We start from the raw sequence: 21,861 nt of genomic DNA on the forward strand, positions 1-21,861 counted from the left end.
ATTATCTTCTCCAGAATTTTTTTATTTATCTCAAATTCTTGCAGCAGCTACACTTAAAACATCCTAGTGTGTTTATGTAATTTATAAACTCAGCTATCTACCTTAGTAAGACAAGTGCCAATTGTGTTGTATCTTCCATATTTCTATTATAGCAATCCTATCTTAATTAACAATAAAATACATAAGCTAAATTGTGGATAGTCACAGGATGCTTATGGCATTGCATCATTACTGCACACGAGAAATAACTTGCAGGATTCCTGCCTACCAATATAAAACAAGTTTTCAAGATTTAAGTGCGTAATAAACTAGAAAATATTTCTCATAGAGTAAATGTCTTCTGCAGCATAGCACTAATTCATTCTTGAAGAATAACATTTTCTCCTGTGAGGCAGGATGCATATTATTCAGAGGAAAACAAAAGAGAGAAGGAAGCAGCATATCTTTACCCTCCGCACGTCTTTGCCGAATGTTTCACTGTAGCTGGTGCCCAGTATTTCAAATTGGACATAGGGGTTGGCTCCATCTTCTCTGAACTCCATAACACCAGTTAGCCCTGTTATATGACCCTAAGGAAGTAAGTTTGAGAAATTTCAGAACAGAAGACATTTGCCTTCATAAACACTCCTCTGCATAAAATGTATGTCAAATATGCTTAAATCATGTTTACAGTGAACTGAAATGTGGTCCTTGCATGTTCTTCAGTAGCTCAAACCCAGCAGTAGACAAAAGATTTCAATTTTTCAATTTTTTTTCAGAAAAATACTTTAGCACTAATACACCCAGCGTTTATGGCCATTAGGTCATTACTGTCCACAGAAACAGACCCCAAAGAAAAAGAGAAGGGCCTTAGTGGACTGCAAGGCAACAGCCCTCCCAGTGTAACTGGGGGCAGTGGGCTCAGTTCTTGGCTTGAGTACCAAGGCATCAGCTCCCAGCCGAAAACAAGGGGCTGTGCTCCCAAGAGAGGCACAAAGGAAAGATAACATGGCAACTCTGTGAAACTAGCAGAGTTTGATTCTGGCTTTGTAGCAAAGAAATGATACCAAAGGTCAAATTAATTTAGCAACAAAGGATGGCATCATTACGACTTGTCAGAATGATCAAATTGCATCATTTTAGCAAAGGAAAATTATTTCATCAATATATATTTGGGACCAGGGGGTTTCTTCTGAAAAACTGCAAAAGTTAGTATAGTAACAAATTAGGTTTTTTGTATTATTGCTTGTGATCAAGTTACTTTTGCACAAGAAGTTGCCAAGTATCTTTAAAGCCACAGGTCTGCCCACATTTGAGTATTTCAGCATGGTGCAAGACAGTGTAACTGTTGGTGACAGTTTAGCCAAATCAGATCCTTTCTGCTCTGCTCTGGGCTACAGTACAAAAGGAGATCCTTACTAATGCTCAGCTAACATACAAAGCTATCTGAGCTGTCGAAAATGGAACATAAGTCATAAATCTCATCATTAGTTTCCCCTCCTGCCTCCTCCAAGCTCCTTAAGTTATCCTCCTGCAAAGATGCATGAATCAATGCTTATGACAACTCCTGATCCTACTTTCTCCACAGAAGGCAGCTATGAGAACAGAAGCAGAACATGCACCACTGGACCCACACTGCACTGTGTGTAGCTTGTTTATCATAAATCAGATGCTTGTTTAATAGCTGTAGATTGTCCTTGGTCGTTGTAGATCACTTCTTTGTAATACATCAAATAAAAGTTGAATAGAAGTTAAAACCTTCTTCAAATGCTCAAATAGACATGAAGCACTCATTCAATTGCTCACACAATGGTGGTTTGTCTTTTCTCACCTTCTTAATAGTCTCTAGCATAGATCTTCCTCCATTCCAAGGTTTGGTGGATTTCCTCATGCAGTTCAGACTTGCCATGCTGTGCCATTTTCTGTCCTCCAGTTTTCTGTGGAAAGCATTGGCCAGCATGAGCACACTGTCATACAGGTACAGGTTGGAAACCTGCAAACAATAATAAGAATAAGCCTCTTTTTTTTATGGCAGCACCTTCCAAAGAAATTATCAAAAACCAGCAGAGAAAACAAAAGAAGGCATAAAAACTAAAAGCTGGGTATGTTTGACAGGTTCAACAGTCAAAGCATTTGAGACAAATGCCTGTGCTCCTGAGTCCCTCTGTCCAAGGGATTCTGGCACACAGGCACTGCCTGAGCGTTACTGCAATGCAGTGCTGTAAAGAGAGATCACACTCCACATATAAACTCAAACTACAGAGGGAGTACAGCTATCTATCAATGAAAGACAAGGATTGCTACTTTTTCAGCCCTTTCAGCAAGGAGAGACAGAATGGAATTAAGTTCTTGGGGGTTCTATTCATTTGAGCAACTCGTAATTTCTGGAACAGCAAAATCCAACACACACACACAACTCTTTAGAACAGAAGGAGGAGAAATGACAGTATTATTTTGGTCTTAGCATCTCTTTCCACCAAATATACATGAGACAGGTTATGAGCTACTTTCTCTGGAGCTACTGAATTTAGCCTCCTTATACTTCAATTCACATGAGAAATACAGAAATAAACAATTGATGACAAAGACTCCAGTAAGAACAGAACACCAGACTAGTAACGCTGAGCTATGTATTTAATTTTTCAAACCAAGACGTGTCTAGCAATACATGATTAGATCTTTTTGACAAGCAGTGGTATCCATCTCAAATGGTAAAACTTTAGTAGAAAAAGTTGGCTGAGACAAGTGATTAAAAAAAAAAAAATGAATACTCTCCACCTGTTCCCAGAGTTTACATGCACTCTTCTTCAAACGTGTGCACAGGGGGTTAGATTTAGTCTTTACTAAACCCAAATCTCCACTTTACATCATTGGCCAGATACAGCTTTTTCTGTTAATACAGCAACAACAACAACACTAATACTAATAATAATAACAACATTTCTTTGAGCTGTAGGCTTTAATAATGATCATCCCTGACTTTGACATTCATCTCCTGGATTTTTCTAGTTCACCTTAGAAAGTAATGCCTAGAGACCAGGAAAGGGTTGCAGGTGGAAGTTAATTCAGCTGCACACTTCCTATAAATGTGACTCTCTAGGTGTCCCAATAAAAGTGTCATTCTATGAAAGCTTAGAAATATATTACTGTTGAATCATTGGCTGCAAGTAAACTTCTGATGTCTCTAAGGTGCTAATCTTCAGAAACAAAATGTTTCATGTTCCATAATCTGGAGTTTAACGTAAATTGAAAACCTAGGTACTTTGAAATATCTTCTAGTATAAGTATATCTGAACAGAAGATATCTAAGCAAAAGTTAATTTTGAAAGAATCAAAATACAGAGAAAAATAAAAGATATTGCAAATACACTTATTTAAGTGACTAAGCATAAAAAGGGATCTTTACATGAAAACAGTGCAAAACCTATGAGATACTATCAGGGAGAATCTCTCTCATCTAGCATTGCTATCTTTTTTCCCTTCTTTTCTTTCCAGCCTTGCTGAACAAGCACTCCACATTGCCTTTATTTGCTATTTTATCCATTTAAATCTTTTCTGTTTAGATTGTTTCCTGAAGTAGCTATATGCCATACTTCCTCTGGTTTCCAGAAAAGTAATTAAGGAATTAACAGGAGTCCCACAACCAAGTTTCTTCTGCTCAACTGTCTCTGTTTCCCTATTGTGTAGATACTCCCAAACAACTTTCAAATAAAGCAACCAAGCGGATCCCTATTATTCAGGAAGGCACTTTTCTTCTGGTTTAAACAACTCTTCACAGAAAAAATCCAAACAAACCTCAGATCCCACAAGATACATCACCCCAAACCACAAAATCCACTTTCTTAGAAATGGGTTTTAAATACATAAGGAAAAATGCCATTTCTTATAAGCCTTCATGATCCTCTTTGCTCCCAACTGAATTTGGTTTTGCACACTCACTTTTAACTGAAAACTGGTTGTCTGTTGCCTTGGAACGCCCACAGATCAGAAATGCCTTGTATGTTCTCTGTTTGGCACCGTTCTTTTGCAGTTCTGGAAAACTGCAGCCTCATTCCCAAAACCAGTGCTTGGTTTGCTAGCAGAGAGCTCTAAGGCAAAATACAAGATGCAGTTGGGTACACGGTTTTCTGCCTTTCATGTGCTTGGAGAAGACACCACCGACTGACAGAGCCTGGGAGAATTGCACTGAGGATCTCAGTGTGCATAACCTTGCACCCAACTCAAATTACCTCCTGCTGCAGAGCAAAACAAAACAATCCTGTGTTTACCAACCTAATCCTCACTGTTCAGCTAGACCTTTAATGGACCTCACATCACTATTGTTCCATTAATTTCATGTTAAAGAATGCTATAAACTGAGAGATAGCAAGATGGGGTCTGCACAAGAGGAGTCTCCACTTTTTGTCCTTATTCTACATCTGGAGGTCTGTACCAAAGCAGAAGAAAATGTTATTGAGAATATACTAGGGTACTTTTTTGCCATGGAAAGAATATTCTGCATGTTCTGTTGTATTATCCACTGGTATTTTTGCCATTCTGGTTCTCTTTTGCTGAAAGCCTCATTCCAAACATGAGTAAATTATGCTTTATAATCAGCAAAATTCCTTCCATCATATAATCATACTCTATTTACTCCAGTAAAAATGACATGCATGCATAACTATATTTTACTCATTACTCACTGAAGAGGCAATATCTATGGAAGAGTAAGTTGCATCTTACTCACACAATCAACACTTCTATTTTAGAGCAGAAAATATGCAAGCTAGGAAAAAACCAGCACCAAAATTTCCACAACTAAGGCTGGATCTTTAATAGTTAAAAAAAAAAAAAAAAAAAGAACAAGCATTCTGGCCTGATCTCACAGTAAATTCAGGACTCTAATAATATTCTTTATTACATTCAAAAACAGCAAAATCTCTGCATATGTCATAAATCATATTTGCAATATGAGTTTCCTGTAACCTCCAGAATATGCTGTGAAAAGAAAAAGGATTCAGCAGACACGGTCTGTATACCCTTGTTACTGGACCTGCACACATATCTTAATTTTCAGTGAACTGTCAAGTTCCCTATGAGTACGGACTTGACCACTGAAAGGGAATTTTTGAGATACCCAAGGGTTCAGCTGTACTCTGATTCCACCAGTACTGTCAGAGGTGTAAGAAAATAGTTAATTTTAAAAATTCATCTTCAGGCAGCATTCAGAATAGGTAGAAAAGCAAGAGAGAAGCTAAACAAGGCAACATACTTGGCTACTTTGGGTTTTCAAAGCTCTGGAGCATTTTTTAATTTCCCTATTTGGATATTCATAGGGGAGCAGAGGAAGAAAGGACATATCTTTCTGAAGAGATTTCCCTTAACAGAATAAAAATTCCTAAACGAGAACAAAGTACATGATTTTGGTCATGTTTGGAGGAAGTGACAGCGATCTTTAGTTCTGCTTTCTCTCCATTGCTGACAGTGTAAGAGCTGGAAGTACTGAAATGGTTTTTGATCTATCTGCTATAAGAATGATGGTGACTGCTTCACCAATATGTTAAAGAATATACCCTGTATATTAATAATTTTAGGCATGTTCTGGTTTATCTTCTGGAAATTATTCCATACTTTATGAAGCTCTTTTTTGCACTGAAGAAATAAATCCACCATATACTAGTAGAGCACAGCAGAAATTTTCAAGAATGGAAATCTATCACAGTATTAAATGTCATTTCATAGAAGTTTCTATGTGAATTTCATGAGATTGTCCAGAATTATTTTACTTTTAAAGTTATTTATGAAGAAAGCTCTTAGTTCCTTCAGAGGGATTAATCACAGACAAGTGCTCTTCTGAGAAGGCCAGCAAGCCACAAAGACTGACCCCAACTCCTGAGTGGCCAGCAGAGCCAGGAATCCAGCCAGAGATCAGCTGGAAGGCAAACTGACACTGAGATGCCTCTGCTTCAAAAACTCATTCCCAAGCTGGGCATCTGTACCCTGCTGCTGCCAAAACTGCTCTGTGAGTGGCCACAGCAGTCAGCTCCAAGGATAAAGCAGATGGAAGAGGAGTTCAGAGGAAGTGCAGCCTGCCAGAAATGCCTGCTGCCTGAGGAGAGAGATCATGGTGACTGCTATGCACACCCCAGCATGCCCTAAACCTGTGTGTCAACTTCCACAGTTCAAGTACTGCCCAGTGCATTTGCACATTTGTGTCTCTAAAGACAGAGTGCATCTTGGCAGGAGCAGCAAAGATTGATGGTTTATTTATGGTATAATGGTGTGCTAACAAGGATATTGTTAGAGCAGGGGGACTGAAAATTTGACTTGTTTTGTTTTCTTAAATATGTTTCAAAGAATGGCAGAATTTCTTGGGTTGGAAGGGACCTTTAAGATCATCTAATTCCACCCCACCCCTGCTGTGGGCAGGAATGCCATTCACTAAACCAGGTTGTTCAAAGCCCTGTCTATCCTGGCCTTGGACACTGCCAGGGATGGGGCATTCACAGCTCGTTACTGGAGGACTTGCCAGTGAGGACTGAAGCAAATAAATCATTGAGTACTTCAGAGTCCTCCTTATCCTGAGTAACCAAGTCTCCTATTTCCATTCAGAGGTTCCATATTTTTGCTCATTTCCTTTTTATCACCAAGTGTACATATAGAAGATTTGGGGTTTTCCCTGAAAATCGTGGTCAGGCTTAATTCTATCCAGGCTTTAGTTTTCTAAACCTGATCCCTGACTGCTCATACAATTTCTTTGTATTTCCTACCAGTTTTCTGTCACAGATTCCAGTCTCTGTAGACTGCCTTTTAGTGTTTTGAGTTTGTTCAGGAACTACTTGCTCATCCATGCAGGCCTCCTGGCATTTTTGACTGACTTCTCTTCCTTCTGGATCCTCCTCAGCCCACTCCAGGCTGTATCACTGCATGGATCAACAGCAGCAGATCATGGTCAGTGGGCTTGTAGGCTCAGTCCCATCCCTGGTACAATGTCATATCAGGAACCAGGTGCTTCCATGTCTCTCAGAAGAAAGTCACCTGCTGCTCTCACCTGTCTCTCTGCTGTCTTTTCTTAGTTGAGCCAGACGAGGAGCAGATGGGGCTGCCTTACTCAGCTCCAGCCTCTCCCCTGATGTGAAGGGTCTTTTCAGCCTGCAAGTGGTCAAGTGGCTCTACAAGGGCACGTCAGGCTTTGGGGAAGGTCTCTTCCCCCTGCAAGTTTTGCAAGTTTTCACTCTCTTCATCACCCTCCCTCCCTCCTGGGTGTGGCAGCAGGAAAGTTTGGATCTGTTTAGCTGTGGGTCCACTGCAGACTGCGCTTGGAGCCAGCTCTCCACCTCATTCCCAGCCTTGCTGATGTTCCTTCCCCTTTCCATGGGCTCCTGTAGCTCAGCCAGGCGTGTCTGGAGGTTCCGTGCCTGGACACACCTTTCACAGGCAGGAGCACCGCGAGATGGGGCCCGGCCATTCCTGGAGGCTGAGGCCTGCACCGTGGCCTCTCCCTTCAGCAGCCCCAGCTGGTGGAGGCACACAAAGTGCCACACCACACCCCTGTCCCGGCCACCACTGTCCCCAGGGCTGCCTCGGCAGGCTGGGGGCTGCCTGCTGTTTGTCCTGGTCCTGCCCACAGCCATCAGCCTCTCCCACTGTGAGACAGCACACCAGTGCCTAGGTTATAAATACACACTTGCTGCTCAGGGGGAGCAGGATCACAGCCAGCACTCTGGCATTCATGGAAACACAGTCAAAAACAAACGTTCATTAAAGACTCAAATGTCAGCTTCCAACTTCCAAAGGGCTATTTACTTATTATTCCTAAGGCAAATGAAATAAAATTACTAAAATTCTCCTACAATCACCAGAAAAAACAGGCCTCAACCGTATATTTATTTGAGCCTTCTCAAATTCCTTCCTGACAGTTAGGAATCTAACTACTGTATTATTTAGTGTTTTGCCCGTTCTACTTTTAATTATCTCAATGAGCTTTCCAAAGAGTTCTTTGTAAGACTGCACTGTCAGAATCTCTTTTTAATTGATAAGCAGCTCTTCTTTCCTTTTTAATTTTCTCCTGTTTTTACACAGTTACATATATCACAACACTCTTCCCTTCTCACAGGTCCCAGTCTCTGAATGCTCACTGTCCTTCAGCTATTTATTATGGGCATTAATCATTATAAGTGTTTTCTTTGCCAGTATGTTTTGTAACAATGTGTCAGCAATAATACAAGGCCTGGATTACTCTGTAATGCTCAAGTTTGTTAGCTGGAGGCATTGGCTTCACTCACTAAACATCTCAGGAATTTGGCACAGCTAACACTAACTATGCAAGGAAAATCTAGTAGGAGTGCCTTGATAAAGAAAACTGAACATAACCAAGAGTCAAACAGAAGGACAAGAGGCAAATACTGGAATTGTGAAACAGTGTAAAAGATTATAATTTTATCCTACCTCATTTATAAATAAATATAGGTACAAATTAGGTTCCAGAGGCAATAACAAATGAAAAATGGAGGTACTGATGCTTTCTTTGAGCCACTACTGTCTGCTTCCTGATTGAGCAGTGAACAAAAATTCAATGGAATGATTATGCAAATAGAGAAACCCATCAGTCAAAAGAGACAGAGAGGAAAAGAACATTGGAGAGCCTACCTGGGGTTTTAGCCTCCAGCATGATCACAAAATCCCCCATGGCCACGGGACACCCACAGTGCTTTGGGGTTTTTAATGAATCCTTCTGCTAAGGCGCCTTGTAGAAAACACACATCATTGGGCTTCAGGGAGAGATTTGTGCTGTGCAATGGGCAGTAAAGTCAGTTCAAGGATACTTTACATCCACATTGTACTCAGAAACAATTTCACTGTGAGTGAACATCTGGCCAAAAATCCAAATTAAACTTTGCTAAAGAGACTAGCAAATATAGGTTTGCATCAAAAGAAAAGGAAAAATGTGGCTCATCAATCCTTTATGGGAGAAAGTGAATGCTTTAATAGGGTTTAATCAATATTTACTGTCCCTCAGTAGCACTCTACAGTTGTGTAATAATATCAGTGTTAACAAGCCAAATGAGAATAAGGCCATTTAGTTGGACAAAACTGCAGGATCAGGCCCTTAAGCTTAGGCACTCAAACGCATCCTAAAAAATAACTTCACTTACAGTAATTATATCGCCTCCTGAACAGAAAATAGATCAGAAATAAAAACCCAGCTTTGTAGGAGCAACTGCTAAGAGATGTCTACATAGATATCTCATGGACACATCACTGAATAATGGAATTTTTATTCAAGGAGAAGATCAGCTCTTTCAATGAATATCCTCCCACATGTCTCAATGTCTCCTCAAATATGTCCAAGCAATGCCTGGAATTCTCTACTCTTCAGTAGAGAGGCTGGACTCAATAAGAAATAACCTCATTAATTTTGTGGCACAGTATGCTGAAGTTTTCTTTTTGCCTTTTCAATCCTGCTATGTATTTTGGGTCATGCTAAATGATTTCAGTTACATTATGTCCCTGTAATATATTTTAATATCTTTAGAATCTTACGCGGATTGGACTCATCAACTACTTAAATGGTAAGCAAGGGCAAAACAAACTAATGGGAATTACATTTCTAAAGAGAAATCTTTCTTAAAAAAACATTTTAAAAATCTGATTTTGAAATTATGAATGCATTGTGACTAAGCTGATGAAAGAAAAAAATACCTTCATCAAAAACCAAGTTTGTAGAGTGCCATCAAAACAAATACTTCAAGAGAAATATTTTGGAAAGAAGCAAATTATACAGCAAAAGTTTTTCAAAATTAGTCGGTAAGAACATTTCTGAAATAATCTAAAATGTTTAATAGCAAATTATACCACTAGATACTATTCAAATGCCATGTGAGGATACATACTAGGTCTGGCTAGGACTATAAATCCTGAAGTGCTTCAGTGCTTTCTCTCCAGATGAGGTAACACTGATGGCCCAAACCACATGACACCAATGGCCAATGGAAGAAAGCAAGTTCTAAACTGTGTCTTTTCCGTTTAGCAAAAGTAAATGAGATGGACACAAAAAATCCTACCTGAAGAATAAGACAGAGAGAAATGCAGTCTTCTGAAGCCAAATATAACGATCAAGACAGGAAACTTTATAAAGCTTTTTGTCCACTTGAAGCAGAAACCCAGATGAGTATATTATACGTGCAAGAAATAAGGGCATGAGCAAAATTTTGACAAGTGGGTTGATGGAATAAGATTGGATTTCCACAAAGCATTCAGAACAGATGAGTTTTTGGATGAGCTTGCAGAACAGCCTGATCTTTAAAAGGCTTGTCAGAATGCCAGACCGGGATGATCACCCACTGAAAAACAACCTTCCAAGATATGATACTAAAGACGCAGAGAACAAAATCATTCCAAAAAGATTTTCATTAATTTAGCCAGAACAAAGTTAATAATCCATGACGTAAATGTTTCTTTCTTCACCAGCTTGTTAAAAGTGCTAAATTCTCCCCTAGAAAAATACTACAGCTAGAGGTTGACAGAGATTAGCTTATTCTTCTTCAAAGTCATTAAATAAATAATTAACCAACAATAGCTGGGAAGTTACCTTGACAACAAACAATTATTAATATAAGACTGCCCAAGGGAGAATGAGGCAGGGATTTCCAAACTGTGGTGTTAATCAAAGTACTTCAAAGGAACACAAAGACTCAGTGCTGGCAGGCGGTCACTGCCTCTGGTGGATTCATGCAGTCTGACATGGAGCTTGGAGCTCCTGCAGCCTCTGGCAGCGAGGGTAATTCTGTACAGCAAAAGGTCACCAGTATTTTTTTTTTTAACCAGGAAAAGGGAAACAGAAAATTGCAAGTACCTGAATTACAGGAGCATTAATAACAAGTCAGTCACACTCAAATTAATATGAGTCGTATGTCCATAAGGTGTTACATAAGATGTTTTGGCAAAACCTATGAAAAATAAATGCAGCAATGGAACACTTCAGGTATAACAACTGCACTTGACAAACACATCCTGTATTCAATCTGTAGACACTTAAAAATGTATTGGGGACAGCTAATTTGGAGACCTCTCACATGTGCCCTCTGTCTTTCATGCCAATGCAATTGGACATGAAAGTTACAGCATCAGCTGCCAAAAACATTTTACCTTTGTACATCTTTATCTCTCTTGTCTTTAAGATCATAGAGAAGGAACTAATGGGCAAAGCACAACATTACCACACCATTCTCTCATAAGACAGTTTCTAAGGTGGTATAAAGTTTCTGGAAGACAGAAACTGAGAATGTTTTGTGTCCCAAAATCCACATCTGGAAATCAGTAGGACAAGGGTCCTTATCTAAAGTTCCTTATCAATTAAATTCAGTAATAGAACATGAGGCTGATGGTGTTAGCAAACCAGTTCCCAGTTACCAGTTTGCAAATTTGAAAATTAGAACTTGCTCACTGGCCTGTCACAGCCCTTCAGATGAGTCTCTGAATTAGATTATGCATAAACCAGCATAGGCAGCAATACTCAAAATCCTGCTGTAATGGAAGATTATTCCCCAATGAGTGATTTGTTGGTGCAGCATAGATAATTTTTCATCATACAGGAAATTGCTTTGATCCTCTGAAATGAGCAGTCTTTGTTCTCATTACAGCATACCTCAGAGTTACTAACAAAGATCAAAAGTGTCTTTTCTTTCTGAGCCAAGGCAGACATAGACTTTCACCTGTGCAGAAAGAATACAGCCACCTTCAGAACTACAGGGGGTGTTTTTGGCTTTTCCCAGACTTTGCCATGGCTAGGACAGACTCTGAGCCAGCAGAGCATTTCTTCAAGGAAGAACTGTTCATATCTGCCCCTTAAAGGATTTAATTCTCTGAAGCTACAACTTTTTAGTAGGGTGCAAATAAGTAAAATTAACACTTCTATCCCTTGGGAAATCTTAACCCGCTTCCATCCCTGACAATCTCCCTGTCTCTCCTGGTCTGAAACTCTTCCAAGCCAGGACAGGATTCCATCTTGCAGGAGCCCTGACCTCACACACCCTCCTGAGCAGGCTGCAGCAGCCCAGGCTGGTGACAGCCCTTCCCCAAGGCTAACCAAGCCCCTTCCCCATCATTCCACCACGCACACCCACACTGGACAGCCCACAGGCTCAATCACGGCAACCTCACTCCACCAATCTCGGTTTAAGACTAAATTTGCAATTAAATGTTTTTTAAGTGAGTTTATGTTTTAAGTCACACTAAAGTTTATACCTACATTCAACACCTTCAACAGTCATACAAATGAGATTTTTAACTATGTCTAAAATAAATCAAAACACACAAGTCCTATTGAAAGTCCAAGGCCTTTGTTTCTGAATTATTGCACTATCATTGGAAATAGCACCTATTAAATAATATTTAAATCACTGCAAGAAAAATTCTGGTATCTGGGACAAATTGCCAAGAAATGTCAAGATGTTGCTAACACCAGAGTCAGATGTGTTACCAAAACCTGAAACTTGAACTAGCAGTGCATATTTTATATGCACAGACAATTAGCAGCTGCTGGAGACTTCTGAGACTATTGAAAAGGGACAGACTGAATACATCAGCTTTATTCAGTCCATTACCTAAATATGAAATGCTCTGCAGCCCAATACTTATCAGAGTTCTATTATCCTCCCAGATTAACTCTTTCACAGCAGATGTTTAATAAGCATAAATGCAATAAGCAGCAATATCACAGGACTATAATGGCACAACATTTTTCAAATATAAAAAATTCTTAAGAGAATGAAATATGCAAAATAAGCTCTGAGTTAGTGCAACCACTTGCTGACACTTCATGGATGTAACATCACATCTAAAGCACTCAGCACTGGGAAATAAAATAAATTAATAAAGTCAAGAAACATTGACCAGATCAGATTTATCTGTACTCATTTCCTTCCTCCTCTGAATTAATACAGCCACAGAAAACTGTCCATTGGCAAATTCTTAAGATGGACTTTTTTCTGCTGTGCACAGCTACTGACCTGCAGCATCTGAAGATAGCCTTCCTGTGGATCACACAGCAGCGATGATATTCGGTGGTTGTTCCTCATGCACCTCTGGTTGTTGTCCCTTGCCAGAGGGAAAATCTGCCGGATCACTGTCATCCTCCCCAGAGCACTATGCACCAGCTCTAATATTTCATTATCAGTGATTTCCTGTGAACAGAGACACAGCCATTTAAGAACATAGGTTTCTCCAGACATTTTATGTATTTCTTTCATTATTGATTAAATGTTTTTTTATAAATACAATAGGAGAAATATTTTGCAGATGCAAATGCTTAGTCTATGCCAAATGTTATTCTGTGTTTAATAACAGCAATGCTGTTTTTTATACATCATCTGAAACAAAAGAAAACAGCCTAACACAGTACCATCCATCTTGGCAATACTACAGTTTTGCAGATGTAGTTCCTCAAAGGAAAGCACCAAAATGGTCTCAATAGATCTCTTAAAAAAAAAAAAAAAGGCTCAAAATGAAATTTATATAGAAAGACCTTTTGTTTGACAGACTAGAACCTCACTATATCCTCAGGACAAAATAACAATCGAAAAACATAACAGTCTTCAGGAAATATGGCTGTTTCACCTGTGAACAACATTACAAGAAAGCACTTTTCCCATAAGTACAGTAGATCATTTCTGCAGACTAATCCTGATAATGACTCAAGGAAGTCTTTTGAGGTTGTCTGTATTAGGAAATAAAAAATAGAAGAAACTTTATGGAGGGATCTGACACATTTAGGAACATCAGTTTGTGCACACAGAAAAATTTGGGAGAAGATATAAGGAGACCTCAAGGACAGCCTGCTTTTCTTTCCAGGCTTCACAATTTCTAAAGCTTCTCTGCAGACCTTTACACGCTCCAACTTCCTAATCCATCCTGGGACAGAGCCTGCATCTACTGCTCTTACAGGGAGGCTGGAGCCAGGTCCTCTCCATGCTTTACATATTTTGTGTTTAAAGACAGACACAAAAACAAAACCTCTTTTTTTTTACCCCAGTTTGAAAATCACACGCTTAGCTGATCCTGAAATCATAACAAAGAGGCAGCTTGTGATGTTTTTGTCCTGGCAGGAGTTCACTATGAGGAAAGACACACAGAATCACAAATCTAACTGCTGCCTGCCCTCACCCCCCAGGCATCTGCTCTACATCCCAGCTCCTCAGCAGGGCCACCAGCAGCATCTGCAAATCACATCAGCCCATCGCCAGCACAGCTGGACTGCCCTGGCTGCACAGCTGGGCCAGCCCAGTGCCCAGCCTGCACAGGGCTCTCTCAGCCCCTTGCAGCTCAGGGGGCTGCAAATTACTCATGTTGCTGCAGGTGCTTGGTCAACGGGCCCACGCCTTGTGATGCATCATCAGCAGATGTGAGCCTGGCCCTGGATTTTTAACATTCAAGAAAAAATAATTTTGTTTTCTTGCCATTTTTTTGTCAAGCTGTGAAGGAAATGACCATGGGGTTATAATAATTACTTGTTATGGTTGACTAGTACTGTACCTTGGCTCAACACAGTTCTTTTTTGCCAATTTCTCCTTTTTTTTTTTGTTAGGAACTTTGCAGAAGGTGACATTCATTGCATTAATGAGAGACCAACTGGTATGGCATGAAAACAGTAAATCAGAACACAAATATATTCTTAGAGAAGACAAAGGTTTTGAGGCTTAACAGAAAATGCTGGGCAGCGTTTTCTAGCCTCACAAAGAGACAATGCAGCAGACTCCCAAGCTATACAGACTCCTCAAGATTTCCCCTCAATGGATCTGAGGGGTGTTAAAACACACCTCTAAGCTGAAGTCTGAGGGAGAGACAATTTAATGGCATAACTTTAACCCATAACCTCCTAGGCTGCATCCCTTGGTAGGCACACTCAGACCAAATGGCTGAAAACTGAAAAAACAAAGAATCACACATCACCCAAACCTTCAGTTCAGCTCTCACCACACACATTTTGTGTCCCCTCTAAGTGACACACAGCCTTTCAAAGATGGGCAGAAACACAAATATTGGCCACTTGTGGAATTAGTTTATCTGTTTATTTATCTGCACACACAGAACTTCAGTTAGTTTGCAAAACCACGTCATATTGCTCAGGGGAATACTTAAATCTGCTTTAGTTGTGCTCAACTATCATAACACAAATCGCAGAATGAGACAATTATGTTTCACATTACAATCTCTATTTTCTTAGAGGTAATGACAGAAAATTATAAATTTTAATAGCATTAATAATTTAAAGAACTGAAACATATTTCCAGAAAATATATCCCTGAGAAACTGGAGGATTAAAAAGAACAGCAGTAAGAACAAAGATGTTCATGGAGACAAGTTTGAGATTTATTTGGATTTTTTCAGTAGTATCAATACTGTTTGATGGGTTATTCTAACTCCCCTCAATGCACTATTTACATCTATAAATGAAAACTTGTTGAAAATCCAGAAAACATTCAATCAGCTATTTTTTGAGAAGGTTCATCACAGCTTACCCTGGAGGTAATTTGTTCAACATTTACATATTGCTGGCTTCTCTGCATCCCACATGAACAGACGGACACACACATGTAAATATACACACATATATGCAAATAAAAAGATTGATCCTTCAAAGAAAGAACACCATTCACTTTTCTTACCACAGAAAATGTTCTAATACAATGAACAATTGTTCTAACACAATGATGAATTCTAATGGTCTGTGCATAATCACCTGTCCAACTCCCATCCTCATTGCCCTCCCACACATCCAGTACTACACCTTACTTCTTTTTACCCAATGCTCCTAAAAGTCTCTACAGGGATGTCCTAATTTAATTAGCTCTATTTCTAGATATAAGGACCCTGCACTGAGTGTCCAGATGTCTTTCTCAGATCATAGTGAATGCCTATACAGTAAAAGATCCTCTGATTTAACAAAATATTATTCCATACTAAAAATTCTCTCATTTGCAGGCCCAGGCATGCTGCGACAGCACACAAAATGATAGTAAAACCTGGACAAAGCAAACAAAAACCCCACCACTGATATTAGTGTGGGGAAAAAAATATTATTATTATTATTCACTGATAAAACAACTCATCAAGGCTCATCTATGAGCTTGCTCCTAGCTGACTGAGACTCTTTCTGTGTAACTCCACAGCAGTAGAATCAGACCAGTTCTAAACTCTACACATTTCTTTGGGCATGATGCAAGTACATATCCAGTACTGGTTCAAGTCTATGTATAACTTTCAAGCAGTTATCAGAAAAAGAAAACCCACAGATTTCTGTGGGAATAAATAAATAAATATAAATGCTGCAGTGTTGAAGATCGCAGCCAAAAGGAGAGAAGTGAGATTTCCTTAGGCAAGTAATAAATATAGAGTACCTGGAATACAATTAGAATAAATTGTAATTGCAAATTGCTACATTTTGCATTGAAATGTGTCATTCCCTAAATCTTCTGAAATTTCCACACTGTGTTCCTTGTATTTCTATTCTATTTTTAAACTTTTTTTACTCTGTATTTTTGTACAATTTGAGAATATCTTAGAATGTTTGCCCCACTTGTATTTGTAAATGATTATTAAACGGTCTGAAGTTTTCCAAGAAAAAGTAAGATATAGGCAAGTATTAAAAATTTACCAACTTCTGGTTATCAAAGTAAACACAAATATCATTACACAGATTGGTGCTTTAAAATGAAACAAAGAAAATAAGATTAGGCACTTCCATATGAAGAAAAAAAGTGAGCAGGACCCCAGTCCTGGCTCTACCCAAGCAAAAATTAGGCCACAACAATTTGCATGGGGACTGTTGATCACCCAAAATGCAATAACATAGGCATTTCTGGAAAAATATTCTCCAAAAAAGTGAAGAAAAACCACTTCATTCATATGTTTTTTTTCTCCCAAAGTGAGTTTTCCCAATATTGCTCTACAGGCATGTGCTAAGAAAACTCTGCTCATCACTCATTATCTTACACCTGCCTACATGCTGCCCTTGGGGAAAAAAGTATCTTGCTGAGCTAGACTTTATCTGATAATTACTATTCTATTTTCTGCTCATTTTTCTCAACTTTCAAAAAATATTTTATAAAGGAAAATAATAAAGAGGTGCCCAGATGACAGCTGAGAAGCCATTTGATTCTCAAATCAAGAGGACCAGTAGTACCTACAGACATACTGGGCATGTCTGATGTGGTGAAAGGAAAGAAGACAAATATTGGCAGAAGCAACAGAAGTGCAGGATGGAAATGGAAAGTAAGAAGTATGTCACACCAGGGGGTTGATGAGACATTTTCTTGTCCCTCATATAGAAAACTGCCCCCTATAGACACTGAAACAGTGGTGAAGGGAGACCTATGAAAACAGCAGAAAAAAGAAGTGAGCTTGAGTGCAGAGAAGGATTAGCAGAAAGATGCTCTGGGTGAATGTCCTGAGAGGGGAAAGGAAAAGCATCAATAGCCATTTTTCTGCACTATGCTCTGACTGATCACCTGGGCTGAGCTTGAGAAAGTTTTATCTGTCCATTGAAGATCTATAAATTAATCTACTAGCATCACCACCAGCATCCTTTGGAAAGCATCATCTGTCCAAAAAGGAAGAATAAGGTCAACTGCTGTCTAAAATTTTTGACTGGTATTCAAGTGATGAGGACAATGTCATCTCCACATGGCCCAGAGTTCCCAAAGTCTCTTAGCACTCTAACTTTCTGTCTAAGGCTTCTCTGATGAATTGTCTACTCTTGCTATATTTCCAAAATTTTTTATTGCTTTTCTGGCAAAAAAAAAAAAAAATTCCAAGAACTTTTCTTCCCACATCACTTTTCCCTTCTCTTTCTCAGCTAAGAAGGCTTTTCTGACAAATATCAAAATAGTTGGGAAGAATTCAGCCAGATACATTAGAGCTGCATTTGCTTTAGTAGTTTCTCTGTGCTTACTGACTCAAATCAGGATCTTTATTGAGGATTGAAAAGAGAAAATATTAAAAAGCAACTTTTTCTGGGTGTTAATCAGAGTTTAGTTTTATTTGTTAATTAAAGCTTACAAGAATTTCTGGTGTTTCTTTACTACGGAATACTTTGCTTTCCTGTGGACTTGGAATTTGTATAATGTTCTATTTCTACAACTATTTGTTTCAGATTTCTTATTGAAAACAGCTTTCCACCAATAAAAAATTAGTCCCTGACTTGTTTTTTTAAATAAACATGGTTTTCCTTAGCACTGCAAAAGCTACTGATGATTTTTTAAAAACCCCAGTTATTAAGTTCAGGTTAGTACATGAGGATCAACTGGTTTTCCACATTCTATCTATAAAAAAAAAGCATCTTTTTGCAGGAGCCATTACAAATACAACTTACCTTTCAGCTATCCACCCCACAATGTTGCAGTGTAAGCTGTTTGATTTTTGTTTGTTTGCTTTTAAATGGGACAAATAACAGCACAACTTCTTCTAAGAGATAAAGAAATGAGCCCATTTTCAACCTTAGATTCAAGTTACTCTGCATAGCATTAAACTGTATGTTGAAACACAGGAATACAGAAATTCAGTCACCCACTAACCTCCTCACTTCTTAAACCACTGTGCCCTGAGAAATACCCACAGGAGGTTGGCACTTAACCTACAAGGACTTCTTTACCCTACAGTACATTCCTTTCTAGAAACTACCTGATCTCTTAGACAGTAAAAAAATAATGTCATGAAATTTCTACTAGTTCTCCCCGCTATTACTGTTTGCAATAATTTGAGAACTTCAAGCGAATTGAATTTCAGCATTTGTTAGTCCATTTGGCACAGAATGTGGTGATTCTAAAACTAAAAAAGAAGTTATTTTGTGTAAATGAGAAATGCTCCTTTGTATCTGCTCTGGTGTGGATTGATCTGAATCAATGAAAATCAATGTAATGTAAAAGCAACAAATGAAAACTGTAGTCAAGAGGGAGCTCTGATCTTTAGCTTTCAGACTCGCTTTTTACACCTTACAATTAAATCTATTTTTAAAACATTAAAAGTGCAAGTAATTCATTACGAGGCATTCTTCTACCCAAACCACACACAATTACAATATAATCCTCCATTACAAATGATTGATACCAGGAAACACAATGCTCAGTTCATCCCTGGCTAAGTCAAATCACTGAGGTGGCCCCAAGGGTGGATTTGGCTGACAAAATCCAATCAAACACAGTCATTCCAGCTTATTCACTAGACAGAGAAGGATGGAGCTCCGTGATTTCCATGGCTGGAAACCAACCATGAGTCACAGATCCCATGCATTCATGTTTACCACCAAAAGTCCTGAATAAATGGTTCAGTAAGAAGTATATGCAGTGACTCTTTGCATAAACTGTCACTGTCATAACCACATTGAAAAAAGATACATGGAGAGTCCTAGAGCAGAAGGTGCAGATCAGAAAATACCCAGTGGCATTGAAAACACAGTTGTATTTGTCTTTCCATTCTGACACTGAAAATATTTAGCTGACTTATATAATGTAAGTAGGATGTTGAAATATGAAGAATAAAAAACAAGAGCAGAATCAGGTATGAAAAGAGACAGATGATGGGATGGAAGAAGATAACCTAGGAAGTTGTTCCTATACACTGTCATACTTGGATCATAAACCATTTTCCAATACTAGATCTAATTTCCACTGCAGAAGATTAAATTGTATTTCCCTTGTATTTCCAGATTGAAGATGTGATCATATTCTTGTTATGTTTGTATCCAAGTTTTTCAGCCTTTACACATGGGTCATATTTTACCAAGCTTTCATCACACTAAGTGCTTTTCTCTTCATTTTCAACATTGCTCTGCATGCCTTGTTCTGTTTTAAAGTATTTTGCCCAAAACTTGCAATACTGTTCCAACAAAGCCAAGCTGATGTCAAACAGAGCAAAATAATTGCCTCCCTTATCTTACAATGGATGTTTCTGGTATCATATCTGAGGACTACATTTGCTAACTCAGCAGGAACACAACAGCACTGATTCTCATTCTGGCTTTTATCCACAAGGATTCTAAGCTGCTCCTGAAGATGCTCACCACCTATACCTAATTTTGTAGCCACGAGCAAAAGCACTTCTCTATATTAAATCTCACCTGGTGGAGTGCTTCAAATTCATCTAAAACAACTGGAACTACAACAAGTGTTCTTAACAGTCTGGTAATAATTAATAGTTCCTATAAAGTCAGAATCAGTGAACTAAGTAAAAACATTACACCCCCATTTTTCAAGTAATCACCTCTCACTTTATCTTCTGCTATATATAAGCCTTTTTTATTACTTTTCATGATCCCTGGTATGAGTCATTTTGCAACACAGCCTTATTTTATAATCCGTTACTTTGTTACTCCTTTACACTCTTCCCTAGACCTTTTCTTAAATCACTTTTTCTTTAGAATGCATCTCTGATTTCAAGGTCTGTGAAGATAACCCACTGTCACCACAAGGATACTTTGTTATGCCTTCATCTTCAGAGAATTCCACAATTCTTCAGAAACCCTTTACTTACTGTGTTATCTTTCCAAAAGCATTACTAATTTTCCAAAGCTGTGAAGCTGAACAATTTTTTGATGTCCGTTATCCCCATGGTCCTTTTCCCACCTCTCCCTTTTCTCCAAAAAGTTCATGTTACCATGGCATGATCACTTTCACACCAATTACCTTCTGGCTTCCTTAGCCCATTCTTCCTCAGCCATAATGAAATCTGAACTGATGGCTGCCTTAACATTTTAAACATGTACAGATAACGTCAATCAAAGGAAATTTGTGAAGCTCTGTCTGTGTCCCAACCCTATTATCTCCACTGGAAGGAAATTAAAATCTTCCTTTATTTTAATTTCTTGTCTTTGGGGCATTTCTTTCAAAAAAAAAAAAAAAAAAAAAAAAAAGCACTTTTTAAAACACTGTCTTCTGCATATTTCCAAACAAGTTTTTCCCTCACCTCTCCTCAGCTTCAGAGTGGGTACAGATGTTTTTTGACATAACACTACCTTGCCTTTTTTTCATCCCTATCTGCCCTCCACAAAAAGTGTTCTATATCAAAAAGTAGTCTTGTGCTTTGCCAGACTGTGTCTTACAGCTTTTGATTAAACTACTGAATAAAAAAGAAGTTAAAAAATAAATTATAGAAATTATGTCTTAATAGTGAAACAACTAATTTGAATTATCTGCCAAATTCTGTACCATTCCAGGAAGAGAAGTTCATTGCTTTCTGTACTAATTTACGTGTAAAAATAGTGAATGTTTAGAAACTTGGAATTATAATTAAATATATTGATATGAGGGAATAAATACTGAGTTTAATTTGATTATATTTTTGTTCAATATTCTACTTTTCCAGAATAATTTATTTTTTCTTTACCCTTGGAATGGAGACAATTTTAAAACCATGAAATGTCCCACAAAAAGGGAAATATGGTTTTAACACTTTTTTATACTCCCAGACCTACTGCTGCTACTAATAAAGAAGCAGACACAAGCTCCTGGAGCACTGCTCCTGGTACAACATCATCCAAATTCAGTTTCAAGTATTGCTCTTGTACCTCTCCCACAGACACATGCCCTGGGCAAGGCACAGCATTTTATCAGAAAAGGCAGAAAAAGAGAAGAGGAGAATGAAAAATGTCATGAGGAGCCAACAGAGATGCTTAATGCCAGGTATGAAAGACAAAGAAAGGAGAAAAATAAAAATAATAAAGAAACCTGGGGAAAAAAGCAGGAAATAAACATCCAAAAAACAGGGGCCATCTGTAACTGTGCCAGTCTTGCCAAAAGAAGCAGCAGCACAAGTTGATCCAAGCTGGTGGGTCACTTCAACCATCAAAGGTATAAACAGAAAAGGTACAAGCAGAACACCAGATATGTTCTAACAGGTCTTCCAAAACTG

General features: G+C 38.5%; 1 protein-coding gene across 1 annotated transcript in view; it reads right to left on the reverse strand.

Moving 5' to 3' along the window:
- The window catches only part of GRID1 (glutamate ionotropic receptor delta type subunit 1), a 482,309-nt gene that overhangs the window by 89,396 nt on the left and 371,052 nt on the right, over positions 1–21,861 (reverse strand). Inside the window, exons 6-8 of the mRNA XM_041474584.1 lie at positions 12,969–13,142; positions 1,811–1,972; positions 450–569 (exon numbers count right to left, since the gene is read on the reverse strand). Of these exons, the coding sequence (XP_041330518.1) occupies positions 450–569; positions 1,811–1,972; positions 12,969–13,142 (456 nt within the window). The remainder of the gene's footprint in view (positions 1–449; positions 570–1,810; positions 1,973–12,968; positions 13,143–21,861) is intronic.

Source organism: Pyrgilauda ruficollis, unplaced genomic scaffold (genome assembly GCF_017590135.1).
Source record: "Pyrgilauda ruficollis isolate IOZ18807 unplaced genomic scaffold, ASM1759013v1 scaffold11, whole genome shotgun sequence".
Lineage (NCBI taxonomy): Eukaryota > Metazoa > Chordata > Aves > Passeriformes > Passeridae > Pyrgilauda > Pyrgilauda ruficollis.